We start from the raw sequence: 13,460 nt of genomic DNA, 5'->3' as shown, positions 1-13,460 counted from the left end.
ATATATATATATATATATATATATATATATATATGGGTGTATTCATATATTCATATAGAGCGAATTCACCCAACATCGACAGGCTAAATATAGAAGTATTTACATCTAAACCATGTACACAGACAAGCAACTGTGCATATGCAGAGAAACAGCCTTGGTGCATGCAAAAAAAAACAAAAAAAAAAATGTTTTTTGAAGGAGGACAGCACCCCTGTACCACCTGCTAATTATATATACTATATATACTGACTTTGAGATCACACAAATACGGGGTGGGATATATTCCCCAACCCCAGAAATTGTTTGATCTGGAACACCTGTTGACCAGCTGTTTAGTAGTAAATGGTCAACTAAAAGGCTGTCAACCAAGCACACACTTGACTGGTGATGGAATTCGTATCATCATCATCATCATCATCAGCCATGGGGTCAGGGTATCATGTTAACTGTCGCCAGCTCTCTCATTTCAGTGCCACACTCCTTGCCTTTTTCAACACTCACACCTGACTGTCGCAGATCTTTGTACACAGTCCATCCATCTCTTTGCTGGACATCCTTGCCTCTTCTTACCTCCTTCCTGTCTGCCCCATATCTTTCTCACCAGATTGTCTTATGCTTTTCTGCACATGTGCCCAAACCACCGTAATATGTTCTCCTTGATCTTTTCTGCAATTGGAGCTACTTTGGCTTTTGCTCTTATGTCCTCATTTCTTCGTCTGTCCCACAGTGTGCATCCTTCCACCCTTCTCATGCACTTCATTTCCATCACCTCTAGCTTCTTCAACTGTTCTGCCTTTACTGCCCAGGTTTCTATGCCATACAGTAGGACTGGTTGCACTACTGTCTTGTACAGTTTACTTTTCAGCATCTTTGGCATTCTTCTTTCATAGACTACACCTGACACTCTATGCCAGTTGCCGGTAGCCCCTCTGATTCTAGCTTTGACCTCTTCATTCAGACTACCCTTCTCCTCAACCACCCCTCCTAGGTAATTGAAGCTGTTTACCTGTTCCACTATCTTCCCTTCTATCTCTATTGTCAGCTTCTTCTGATTTCCCCAATTTGCTGCCATTACTACTGTCTTATCTGTGCTTAGTTTCATCCCATGTGCCTTCAGCTTTGCATTCCATTCTCCTATCCTTTGCTGAAGTTCTAGCTCAGAGTCTGCCTGAACTGCCACATCATCTACATACAGCAGCTTTGTTGATCTGTCCCCTCCACCCTTTTTGCTAATGTAGGCCATCACCAGTATGAACAGGAATGGGCTTAGAGCTAAACACTGGTGTACACCCACTCCCACTGGGAACCTCTCTGTGAGGATGAACACTGTTCTTACTTGAGTCATTGGGTCCTTGTAGATAGCCTACACTAATTCTGCCTGGGACTTCAAACCACCACAGTACTGCCCAGATCAGCTTTTCATGGGACCTTGTCATATGCTTTCTCCAAGTCTAAGGATGCTCAGCTGGACTTTCTCCTCATCTCTATCTTCTTCTCAAGTGTCTGTCTCACTGAAAACATCAGGTCAATTGTGCTGCATCTTGATCTGAATCTGAACTGCTCATGTCCCATCATACAATCTACTCCTCTCTGTATCCATTTATCAGTCACCCACTCCAGAACATTCATGCAATGTGATAGAAGTTTGATGCCTCTGCACTGCCCACAGTTCTGGATGTCCCTTTGTTCTTGTACACTGGCACAGGTATGCTTATTCTCCGGTCATCTGTAATATACCTTTCCCTCCACACTACTGTTAATATCCTTTGGAGCCATTTGTCCTCTATCTCACCCAGCATCTTTATCATATCTACTGTAACCTCATCTGAGCCTGCTGCTTTCCCTGACTTCATTTTCCTTAGTGCTGTTCTTATGTCTTCAAGGGTGGGCTCCTCCTCTTCTGTCATTTTAGGCTGTTTCTGGGGCAGTACAGCATCTGTGGGGGTTTCTTCATTCAGAAGGTGCTGGAAGTACTCCTTCCATCTGCCTTTGATGTCCTATGGACTGGTGAGCCGGTTGTTGCTGGCATCCCTTATGAAGGGTTTCTGAATATCTTTCTGTCTTTGCCTTGCAACCTGATATAGTTTCTTTGTGCTACTTACTGAGTCACTTTCCAGAAGTTGTACAGTGCCTCTGATGCCCTATTCTTTGCTATTGCAACTTCTCTCTTAGCTTCTTTGTTAGCCAACCAGTAGTCCTTCCTAGCCTGGTCAGTCTTTTCTATCTCCCATTTCTTCCTGCACTCCTCCTTTCTTTTGATGACTTCCTGGACTTCTGCATTCCACCACCAACATTCCTTATGTACCTTATTTCCATACCTGGCTCGGCCACATATCTTTTCTGTAGTCCTAAAATATGCTGTTTTTAGGCGCTGCCCAACCCCACCTATTTCCTCCTCTTCTTGAGGTGCTAGGGCCCTGAGTAATTCTTTGTACTGTTCTATTTCTCTCCAGTCAGCTTCCAGGTCTTCAGCCTGGTCTCTGTTGACCTTAGAGCCTTCTCTGACCACTACTTGCAGCTGATCGTGGCAACTAGTGGTTTATGCTGTGGGCCGATTGTTTCACTGGGGATGAGTTTGCAATCATGGATTCGATTCCAATTGCATGTTGGATATTCTTGTATGTGATCTTGTGACTGTCTCTCTTTCTGAACCATGAGTTGGCTACTATCAAGCCATTTGCCAGACAGAAGTCTAGAATGGCTTCTCCTTCCTTATTCCTGTTGCCCCACCAATGTGGACCCAGGCAGTCCTCATATCCAGTTATGTCTGTCCCAATATGTGCATTCAAGTCACCCATTATCAGCACCAATTCATGTTGTCCTGCTTTATCTAGTAGGTCCTGCAACTGCTGTCTGAATGCACTCTTTTCCTCACTCTCACAACCCTGCTGTGGGGCATAAGCTGAGATAATGAATACTGCCCTATCATTACACTGGAGTCTTATTGCCATGAGTCAGTCATTAATTATGATGATATCCCTCACTACCACAATTCATATACCATTTCTAGCTTGTCCCCCACCTGAGTAGTAGAGTATGGATCCCAAGCCAAGTGGCTTTGCTGCACTGCACTTCCATCTCATCTCTTGGATACATAGGATGTCCAGCTTCCTCCATATCATCATGTTATCCATTCCAAGCTGCATCGTTTCAGTGAACCTACATTAAGCATAGCAATTCTCAGTTCATGTTTGGCAGGTTGGTTGCTTTTACATCCAGCTTTCACTCAACTATGCTATCCCACGTAATCCAGGCTGGGTAACTAGACACTGGCCTGCCAGTAGCTTATTGACCCAGGGCTGCTGGGCTTTATGGCAGGCACACACTGGCCAGTAGAGGCACATATACCCCTCCCACTGTTAGCAAGAGTCCCTGGAGTGGGTCAGAGTAGGCTGGGTCCTCAACCCACTTATCACAGGTAACTACCCTTGCCATTTTTGGTGACATTAGTACACATGAACAAGAACACCTAGAGCCATATTTTATACTATTGAGTGGCTAACCCTGCCATGGCACGCAGTCTGTGATCCGTGTTCTCCTATCTTGAGGATACTGTGCACCACAGTAGATGCTCAAAGCAGTTGGTCTGTACAACTCTTCCACCTATAGGGCACCATGTAGAGTCTGTGCTGCTGCCCACAGCTCTATTCATTGGTGAGTTTGATATGGAAACGCTCGGCGTGTTTTTCAGACATGGGAGAAACCCCATGGAGACACAAGGAGAACATGCAAACTCCAAATAGGCATTCAAGATTGAATCTTGTACCTTGTGCATGGGAGGCAAAGACCTTAACCATTATGCCAGCTAGTCTCTCTAATATAATATCTATATCAAATACACACACACACATATCCATCTATCCATCCTCAACCCCTGTTTCCCATTTTGCACTTGGGGTCCGGGTGTCACTTCAGCAGGGATAATCATCTTGAGCCAAGGTTTACACCGCTAGGTGGCTAGCCCTGCCATGGTAGTTCAGTCACACTACTCATACACACACACACACACACACACACACACACTCACACACACACACAGCCAATTTAGGGTGTCCAGTCCACCTAGTGCATGTCTTTAGAGCGTGGGAGGAAACCGGAGAATTGAACCAGAGAACCTCTTGCTGTAAGGCAACAATGCTAGCCACTGCACCACCATACAGATGCATATACATATATAAATAGATATTTATATGAACATATTTTTTCTATCTATATCTATCTATATCTGTGTGTGTGTGTGTATATATATATATATATATATATATATATATATATATATATATATATATATATATGTACATATATATATAGAGAGAGAGAGATGTAAAATCCATTAACTTTGACACTTATGAACACTGATACAAAGAACAACTGAAAAGTAAATGCTTAAATTAATAGAGCTCAAATGTAAAAAAATAACTCACAAACCTACATTGAGAGAAAAAGAAAAGCCAAAGTGTTCCTTTTCCATTCAGTAAAAAAAAAAAAAAAAAATACAGTAAAAGCTAACATGCCTTCATACATACCTTGTCTGAATAGTGGTAGTGTTAAGGAACATTTTTTTGTAAGGTAATGTTTAGGGTTGGGGTTAGGAGCAGCAGCTGGGTTACGGTTAGCACACATGAGTAAGAATGGACTGTTGGGGATTCTCTCTCTCGCTCTCCTCTCTTCCCCTTCTCTCTTCCTCTCCTCCCACCACACATGCACTATGTGTGTAGAGAAAGACAAAGAAAGTATCCCCCGTCCATCTGTACCTGTGTTTGTGTTAACCCTAATCCAATCCCTGCCACTGTCTCTGACCCCAACTGTGTGTGTGTGTGTGTGTGTGTGTGTGTGTGTGTTTATAGTGGCTGGCTGCATTGCAAACTCCCTTTTTTAATAATTGTGCTGATGCTAAAAAATAAATGATTTCTAAGAAAGTGTGGCAGTAAGTGCTGAAAGTCGCAAGGAACAGTTCTAAGCATTTTTTATTTACATTTTAATCTTACTGTGGCCTTCTTTTACTTTCAAAGTTGATTAACTCCTATAATATTACTTGCAGCTGAAGGAGAAGATTCAGGACCTGCTGAAGACATAGAAATGTGGGAGTCCAAAGCTGATGCCATCTCAAACATGCCTCAGTACACATGGGATGATTGTGCTTATAAAGTTTTAAAACAACTGAATTTATTTCAGTATCGTAACAAAAAGCTTTCACTGAAGAATGTTCTAGCAGTTAGTTCTAAATGCTTGGAGGGATGTGCACCTAAGTCATTAGAAGATGTTCCGTGGTATTTTCTTAACAAGGTAATGAGGTCTGATTCAAATGCAGTCGATATGAAATGCAGTTCTGATGTTTCCAGGCAGTTAATTAAGCATCAGCAGTCTGATAATTCTGATTCTGAATCTGGCATAGATGATAGTAAAGCTGTCACCCTTTCATCAGTTGTCTGGATTCATCCATTAGATTTAATTGTCTCGGTGTTTCTCTGTTCAAATCCTTTGTTACAAACGGAGCTCATGGTAAAAATGTCTGCATGTCAGTTTGCATTACCACTGTTACTACCCACATGGAACAACAGTTGTACCTTCCTTCTGCTGGCGATCCGTTCAATTATAAAGAAGTGGCACCCCATAGCGATAATAAGCAACAGCAAACTTCAGGAAGAAAATATAGTTGCATCACATATTCCAGTTTTTTCATTTTTAAGAGTAGGTAACATCAGTGTGTCAAAGTCTAAAACATTGAATGACATCCTTAGCAACAAACAACAATACCAGAACATCTTTATCCATCATCAGATGGATTGTGCAAATTTACCTCGGAAAATTTCCAATGGTCTTGGAGAGATCACTTGGTATCTGCCTTGTGGTTCTGAAGACATTGATGTTTTTACACGGCCTTTTCAGATAATTAATCTCAGAGGTGATGGTTATTCATTTCCTGCACAAGTACAATTTTTAACATTAATCTCATCAGCTGTATTTGTGTTCCTTGATGGCATTACAGAAATAAAACTTCAGTACCTAGAAGGCTTCACAAAAAATGATGCGCAGATCTATCTTATATTAACCTCAAATTTTAAATCACAAGATGCAGAAAAAGATTTACTAAAGTCATTTAGACAAAAGTTTAAGTTGAGCAAAAGACATGTTATCATGAAGAGCTCGGATATAAATGACTCTGACTTTACAAGAATACTTCGTTCTAAACTGCAGTCTGCTGTTGATCGATGTAAAGATACAAATGTACAGTGTTTAGAGGAGATGGTTTCCACAGCACACCAGTGCAACATTAAAGTAGATGAGGATGATGAACAAATTCAACACACAAAGCGCTGCTCTGAGCAGATTATTAGTCTAATCAACAGTGATGATATAGCACAATTCAAATGCCAGAATTTTGCCTTTCAAGGTGAAACATGCAAAAAATTGTCAGAAATTGAAAAGAAACAAAGTCGTCCAAAAACATGCTCAGAGAGTTTGGAACTGCATACTGCTAGACTTGAAAAAGACAAAAGACAATTACGACAGGAGCTGTTAAAAAAAGGAGTTCCAGAGATTATAAAAAGCTTTATCGATAAACTGACTCATTTTTCTGGGATTGAAAGAGAGCTTTTTCTTTGGTGGCTGAAGCAAAAATTAGACTCCAAGTCTCAAACTAAAATGTCTGCTTTAAGATCACAGTACAGAAATACATACGAAGCACTAAGCCAAACAAAAAAGCAAGAAGAAAGACAACAAAAACAGAATGAACTTAAAAATATTAATAATAAACTCAGTACATGCTCACTGGGGTTAGAGCATTTCATGCGTGAACTGGCGCAGATTTATGAAACTCTCGTAACTGAAAAGGTTAAAACACTTAAAGGAATTCCCCCAATTGACACATTGCCTTCTGTAGCTGCAGAATTAATGATAGATGGTTTACCACTGGAACTTCTTAATGGAGATGCTGGGACCATACCAGTAAAGTGGATTTCAGCAGTTCTAAAAAACGTTTCTAAGACTGTGGGAGAAAAACGCATGTTTGTGCTCACAGTGTTGGGTGTACAAAGCACAGGAAAATCAACGTTGCTAAACACAATGTTTGGGCTGCAGTTTGCTGTCAGCAGCGGGAGGTGCACAAGAGGTGCATTTATGCAGCTGATTGAAATCACCGGTGACCTAAAATCACAGGTAGGTTATGATTTCCTAATGGTTATTGACACTGAAGTATTAAAAGCTCCTGAGTTACTGAATGTAGCTGACAGTTATGAACACGATAATGAACTGGCAACACTCGTGATTGGATTAAGTGATATGACCTTAGTAAATATGTCCATGGAACATTCTGCAGAAATGAAGGATGTACTGCAAATTGTTCTGCATGCCTTTATCAGAATGAAGGAAGTTGGAAAGAAGCCATTTTGTGTCTTTGTCCATCAGAATATCGGTGACATTACTGCTCATGATAAAAACCTGATGGGTCACAAGTTCCTTATAGACCAGTTAGATGAGATTACAAGAACTGCAGCAAAAATGGAAAAATGTGCTGACAAATTTAAAAAGTTTTCTGATATTATAGCATTTGATCCTAGCACTTCCAAAGGATACATTGCAAGTCTGTGGCATGGCTGTGGCCCCATGGCATCTGTTAGTACAGGATATAGTGCAAGTGTGTTCAATCTTAAAAAGTTTATATTTCAGACTATCCTAACCCGTGATATGTACAAGTTAACATTTTCTGGCTTCTGTAAAATGACTGAGAACATATGGAATGCAGTAAAAATGGAAAATTTTTTATTTAGTTTTAAAAACAGCTTGGTAGCAGAGGCCTACCATCACCTTACACTAGCGTATGCTGAATGGGACTGGGAGATGAGAAGAGCTGTGCAGGAGTGGACAACTCAGGCTGAAAATAAAATTGAATCAAATGAAACTGACATTTGCAGTTCACTGAAAACAGAACTTCATATGCTGATCACAGAAAGAAAAACTATTGCACTTGGACATCTGGAAAAGTATTTTGCAGATCACTCTGAAAAGGCTAAGCTCCTTGAGGAATACCGACAAAAGTTTATTCATAGTATTGATTCTCTTAGCAAAGAGCTATTTCATTGTGCCACAGAAAGATATCTGGATACAATACAAAGAAAAAACACCTTGAAGGAAATTAGTGTTCTTAATCAAAACTGCAAAAATAGACTTGAAAAATGCATTTCTAAACTTTTGGAGGATTGCAAAAGAAAGAAAAGTACATTGAATGATGAGCAGCTGTTAACATATTTTAATAAAATGTGGCTTAAAGAAACTAACTCTATTCAACTTCCTCCACCCAAAAATGTCAACATAAAGGCAGACATGGAGAACAGTCTTAGAGAACACATGCCTGCTTTTTCAGTGCATGTAAACAAAAAACTGAAACAAGGAATACCTACATGGAAGAGGTTTGATTTTAAAAATATAATGTCAACTGGGGCCAGGATGTTTCTCAAATATGTTTTATACCAATCTGATGAAGAAGATGCCAGAAGGAAAGCTGACACCATAGAGAAGAAATGTATGGACTTTGTGCATGAAATTGTGAACAAAGATACAGATTATGACCCCAGTTACTGGTTTGCAATTTTACGTAATGTGGATGAAAATGTAAGACATCATGAAACCGAAAGGTTTTCATATTCAAATGAATTTATTGTGGATTTGAAGTTTAATGTATGCTGTTTTGCAGTCCCTAAGTTTGAGGACATGCATAAAAAATTTATTGAAAAAAATGACCCTGTGAAGCTACTTTCTAAAGAGAAAGATAACTATGTTCAGTTGTTTCAGGCATTGTATAAAACTAATGATGCAATTCAAACAATGGCTGGAATTTTTGCTAAAAGCTCACTGAAACCTGCAGTTATCAAATCAATTGAGAAAAAACTAGGGTCTGATATTGTTAATGACATGAAAAGCAGCTATTCTGAGGGGCAGTTTAAAACTAGAATGAACTTTCATGTAGCAATTATGCGTGACTTGCATGGTAAAGACATTTTTGAGGAGTACGTAAAGTATATTTGTGATACTGTTTCATATGAGCAGGATTGGCTGCGTGAAAAAATAAATCAACATTGTCATAAACAATTTAACGGACAGACTAGGCTGTTTGAATTGGGCACAGAGATTTTGAATGAGTTAGTATGTCTTCTAAGAAAAGAAATAGATCATGCAAAAGTTAACTGCAAAACAGTACAGGAATTATTCTGGCATGTAAAGGAAAGAGTCCAAAAGTATTTAGTTATATCATTAAAAGCAGACACATTTGCATCTCAGACTGATCTGCAGTGTTTTGTTAAATACTTAAAGCGTGATATTGATGAAATTGTAAAAGACATAAAAAAGGAAATTGAAGAATGGATAGTTGATACAAAAATAGAGTCACTGCCATCATCACCCATCAAAATACTGCATAAAACATTAGCGGGATGTGGAAATTACTGCTTCTGGTGTGGGGCCCCTTGTGAGTGCACTGAGCCTGGTCATGTGACACACAGTTCTAACTATCATAGACCATGGGGAGTTACTGGTTATAGGGGAGTATTTACACAGGAGTTAACAGCGGAATTCTGTACAACACTTGTTGCGAGTGATACTCTATTTCAGAACAAAAACACTGACAATAAATGTATTCCTGTCAAGGAATATAAATATGTTAATGATTACTACAGATCCTGGATTATCACACCAGACACAAGTTTGAAAGGATCTACTTACTGGAAGGCTGTATTCTATAAATATAATGAATGGTTTGCTGAATTCTACAAATACTTACCTGCTGATGTTCCACCTGAATGGGATTTTGAATGGGAAGATGTGTGCAGAGATATTGAAAATGCTTATAATGTAAGGCTAGTAGAAAACATGTAAGTAGGTCTTAAAAAAGGCTCAAGTAGAGCTGTGTGCTGTAGAAGACAGTTGTGCTAACTTGGTGGCATTTATAAATATAAAAACATTTGTACTTGTACATTGAATTATAAACAGCAAAATTTGTATTAATTATTTTGGCTCTATTTTGTACATTAGTATAACATAAACTGTAAACTTGTTCATCATTTTGTAGGAATTTGTTTGAATTGTGCATACGACTAGAATATTTGAAAGCAAGTTTAGAATGTGCTGGCTTTAAGTAGGATGAACATAGCACATGTACCGAGATAAACCAGAAGCCATTTCAGTAAGTAACTCTTGATATTCGTCATAAGGATCATTGCTGCAGTGTTTGTAATGCCTGATAATTAGATGCAGACAGATGTCTATCTTTACAAAGTAAATTGCTTAATTTTATTTAATTCGAGTAAAGAACTTGATTATTCAGGTTATTTAGTTTAAAAAGCTTGTGGATGATGATTTATTTTTAACTTCTGTGTATATGTACTGTGATGGTATACTGGTAATTGATAGCTTTAGCCTTTTGTAGACTTGCTGCTCAAGCTATTGCTGACTTCCAGAACTCAATATGTCTGCAGGGTGGAGCTGGTCTCCTACTCATGTTAGTGACATCAGTAGAATAGAGAGTATGGCACACAAAATCTTTAGATCTTTTTTACCACAGTACAGAGGTCAACAATCTGTCAGTCTCATTTCAGTCTTCTAGAGTGATAAGTACCAATTCTTTGATCTTTTTCTTTCCATTAAATTGCTGTTTTGCTAACTGAATTATATAATATATATTTTTTTATTATGTCATTCAATGTGATTTTGAACATCTTTCTGGTGCTTATTATCACTGTGGAAAAAAATCACCAACACATTTCCTGTGAGAAACTGATTCCACTGAAGGTTAATCCCCTTCATTACCTCTTCGGTCTCAACAAAAACCACCAGGTATTTTCTTACAAGCATTGTGCACTGTTCAAAAAAAGTTACTTTGCAGGTTCAAAACTTTAGACCTTTTATATATAGACCACATAAGTATCTGGTTTTAGGCCAAGGTACAGCTATTTCTTGCTTGTTTAACATTCTGCTTGGAGCTCTAGAAATAAATAAACAAAACATTACTATAACATGGAAAAAAAGGTTGTCTTGAAAGATTCAGTGCGCAGAAGGCATGAAGTCGTATTGACTGCAGTCAGCCCCTTGATAGCCTGAGGATGCAGGTTTTACTAAGATGCAGTTCTATCTACCCCACATTTGACATCTGTTTGCTTGACATCAGCAGCTCTCACTGCTCCTTTGGCAGCTGATAATAAGATGATGCCCATGCAAGCATCCCAGACCTCACTGGATAACAAAACTGCATCACATCCAGATACCAGTTCCCAGCTGTCCACAAAGGGACAGCTGGTGTAAAATGTATGTTACTACACTAACAGGTAGTCTGTACCATTACTCAATGAAAACAGTTGAGATGGCTCATCTGATAATGACATTCATTTACTGTATATGAAGTAGACATCAAGTATAACAATGAAAGATACATATGTAACAAAACCGTACTTCAGCTTACAGCATCAAACTGTAAGAATCAATGTCTCTCATACAAAAGAAGAAGCCCAATTATAGTCTCTCTTCTGCCTGCATCAGCAGTTTAGAGAATTTGCCAGAATAATAAGTCTTTCTTTTGAAGCTGGTTTGCTGACAGTTTGCTTTCCATATCTCACACATTCTGTTCTTGAAGAATAACTCCTCAGCCTTACTCTTATCTTGCACGTCCTGTTGATGAAACATAGCTGCATATAAGAGTTCATCTTGACCTGCTTGTAGATAGAGAATTTCACAAACTGCATAGCTTATAAAAGATAAAATATTTTACTTCTGACTTCTAATAACAATGAATGCCAAGCTATATGCTTTTGCCAAGAGTTTAAACTAAGTGCACTCTGTACTACACTGAAAAGCAGAATATTTATTTTACATTTACAGACAAATCCACTGAAAGCCATTGTTAACCTGTTCATTACTGAAGACAGAATATTTCAACTCTCACAATTCCCTCTTTTCAAATTAAAAGGCGGAAAATGACTGTTCATTTTTGACTTCAGTTGCACACATTGAAACCTTTTCCAATTTATTTATGTTAACCATCATGATTTGCTGGACTCTGTAAGTTTTTCGCAAATGACAACTTAAATAACAATTCCAGATAGTAATATGACTATAATGCCTAACATTACTAGTACAAGATGTACTAACCAATTTAACAGTTTTTTTTCCTGATTTTGAACAACCAGTAAAGATATCCCACCAATTGTGAGCAGTGTCTTTTTTTGGTCTTTTCGGCCAAGCTAAGTAATTTATCTTTTGCAATGATGCTTAATGCCTCATAATACGGAATACTTTTATTTTTTTTTCCTAAGTACTCTGAGAATTTCAGTATTATTCATTATGTTTTTTAAATTGTCCAAAGATACAGATATATTGGGAAACTGTATTAAGTCATAATTCCAACTTCTGGAAGCATGATAAACATCCTACAAAAGGTAATTTTAAATTATATTATGCAGGTGTACTTTCCATATCTCTGGATTACAAGATGAATGTAAATGTGCAATCTGAGAGATATCTTCACCCGCTGTTTTTATCAGCTGCATTAATAACTTTAATGCCTGTGCCTAGGCCTCTTAACAGAGTATTTTACTAAGCTCTTTTATTTATATTGCCCTGGACTGTTTCCTACAAGAGTACATTTTTAAACGCTGTTTCTAAGACGAAAAACGTCTTCGTAATGTGAAAAGCAACTCAGGTGCAACTCGACTCAAACAGGCAACAATAACTTTTATTAACTACTACAAGAAGTACATAAAATAATGGTTAAGCGCTTTCATCTGACTGAGCAGACTTCATCAGAACGAATAACACAACTTTAAAACTCAATTATATAAACTCTTTGGCACCAAAAAATGTATGCCATTTAAAATTTAAAAGGACAGTGCTTAACTTTTTACACATTGCACGTTACTTCATAACTAGAACGTTTCTCTGCATGAATAAAAATCAACTCAAAAACAACTAATAAAACCACATAATAAAAACATGCAGTTGATCTTAATCAAAAAAATAGTATGAATTAAATATTATGAATTAAATAATGCTACGTAGCAACGCTACAATCTATAATACTACTATTGATAAAACGACATAATGCATCTACTAAATGGTACCTAATAACCATATGAAAACTTTTATCAGCAAATACATATAATTGATGTACATATAAAAACTATGTATAAAAAATAATAATAAAAAATAATGAAAATGCATATAAAAATAATGAATGATGAATACAAATGTTAGTAATAATGTAAATATTACAAAAGTATAAATTGTATGTTAAAAACAATGTGTATAGAGACATACTACCCTAATGCCCTCAAGCTAATGTCAGGAATGGCTTGATGGTGATATAATCATTGATGCCCGGTTTTCTCGTGGCATCAGTCAACATCAGCCACTTGCTCTCTCTCACACCCAGGAGAGCTTTCCAATTACCACCACGAGGAGAAATATGTACTTGGTCT

At 38.0% G+C, this 13,460-nt stretch overlaps 1 protein-coding gene across 1 annotated transcript; it reads left to right on the top strand.

Annotated features, from left to right (window-relative positions):
* The first annotated feature begins 5,082 nt into the window (after positions 1-5,082).
* LOC122814001 (up-regulator of cell proliferation-like) lies at positions 5,083-10,160 on the top strand. Its single transcript, XM_044086585.1, has one exon. The coding sequence runs from the start codon at positions 5,113-5,115 to the stop codon at positions 9,868-9,870; it is 4,758 nt and encodes a 1,585-aa protein (XP_043942520.1). The 5' UTR covers positions 5,083-5,112; the 3' UTR covers positions 9,871-10,160.
* The last annotated feature ends 3,300 nt before the right edge of the window (positions 10,161-13,460 follow it).

The sequence above is a fragment of the Protopterus annectens genome, chromosome 10.part0, assembly GCF_019279795.1.
Source record: "Protopterus annectens isolate FY-2018-M chromosome 10.part0, PAN1.0, whole genome shotgun sequence".
NCBI lineage: Eukaryota > Metazoa > Chordata > Ceratodontiformes > Protopteridae > Protopterus > Protopterus annectens.
The sequence above is the reverse complement of the archived record's forward strand: the minus strand, read 5'-3'. Positions and strand labels throughout refer to the sequence as shown.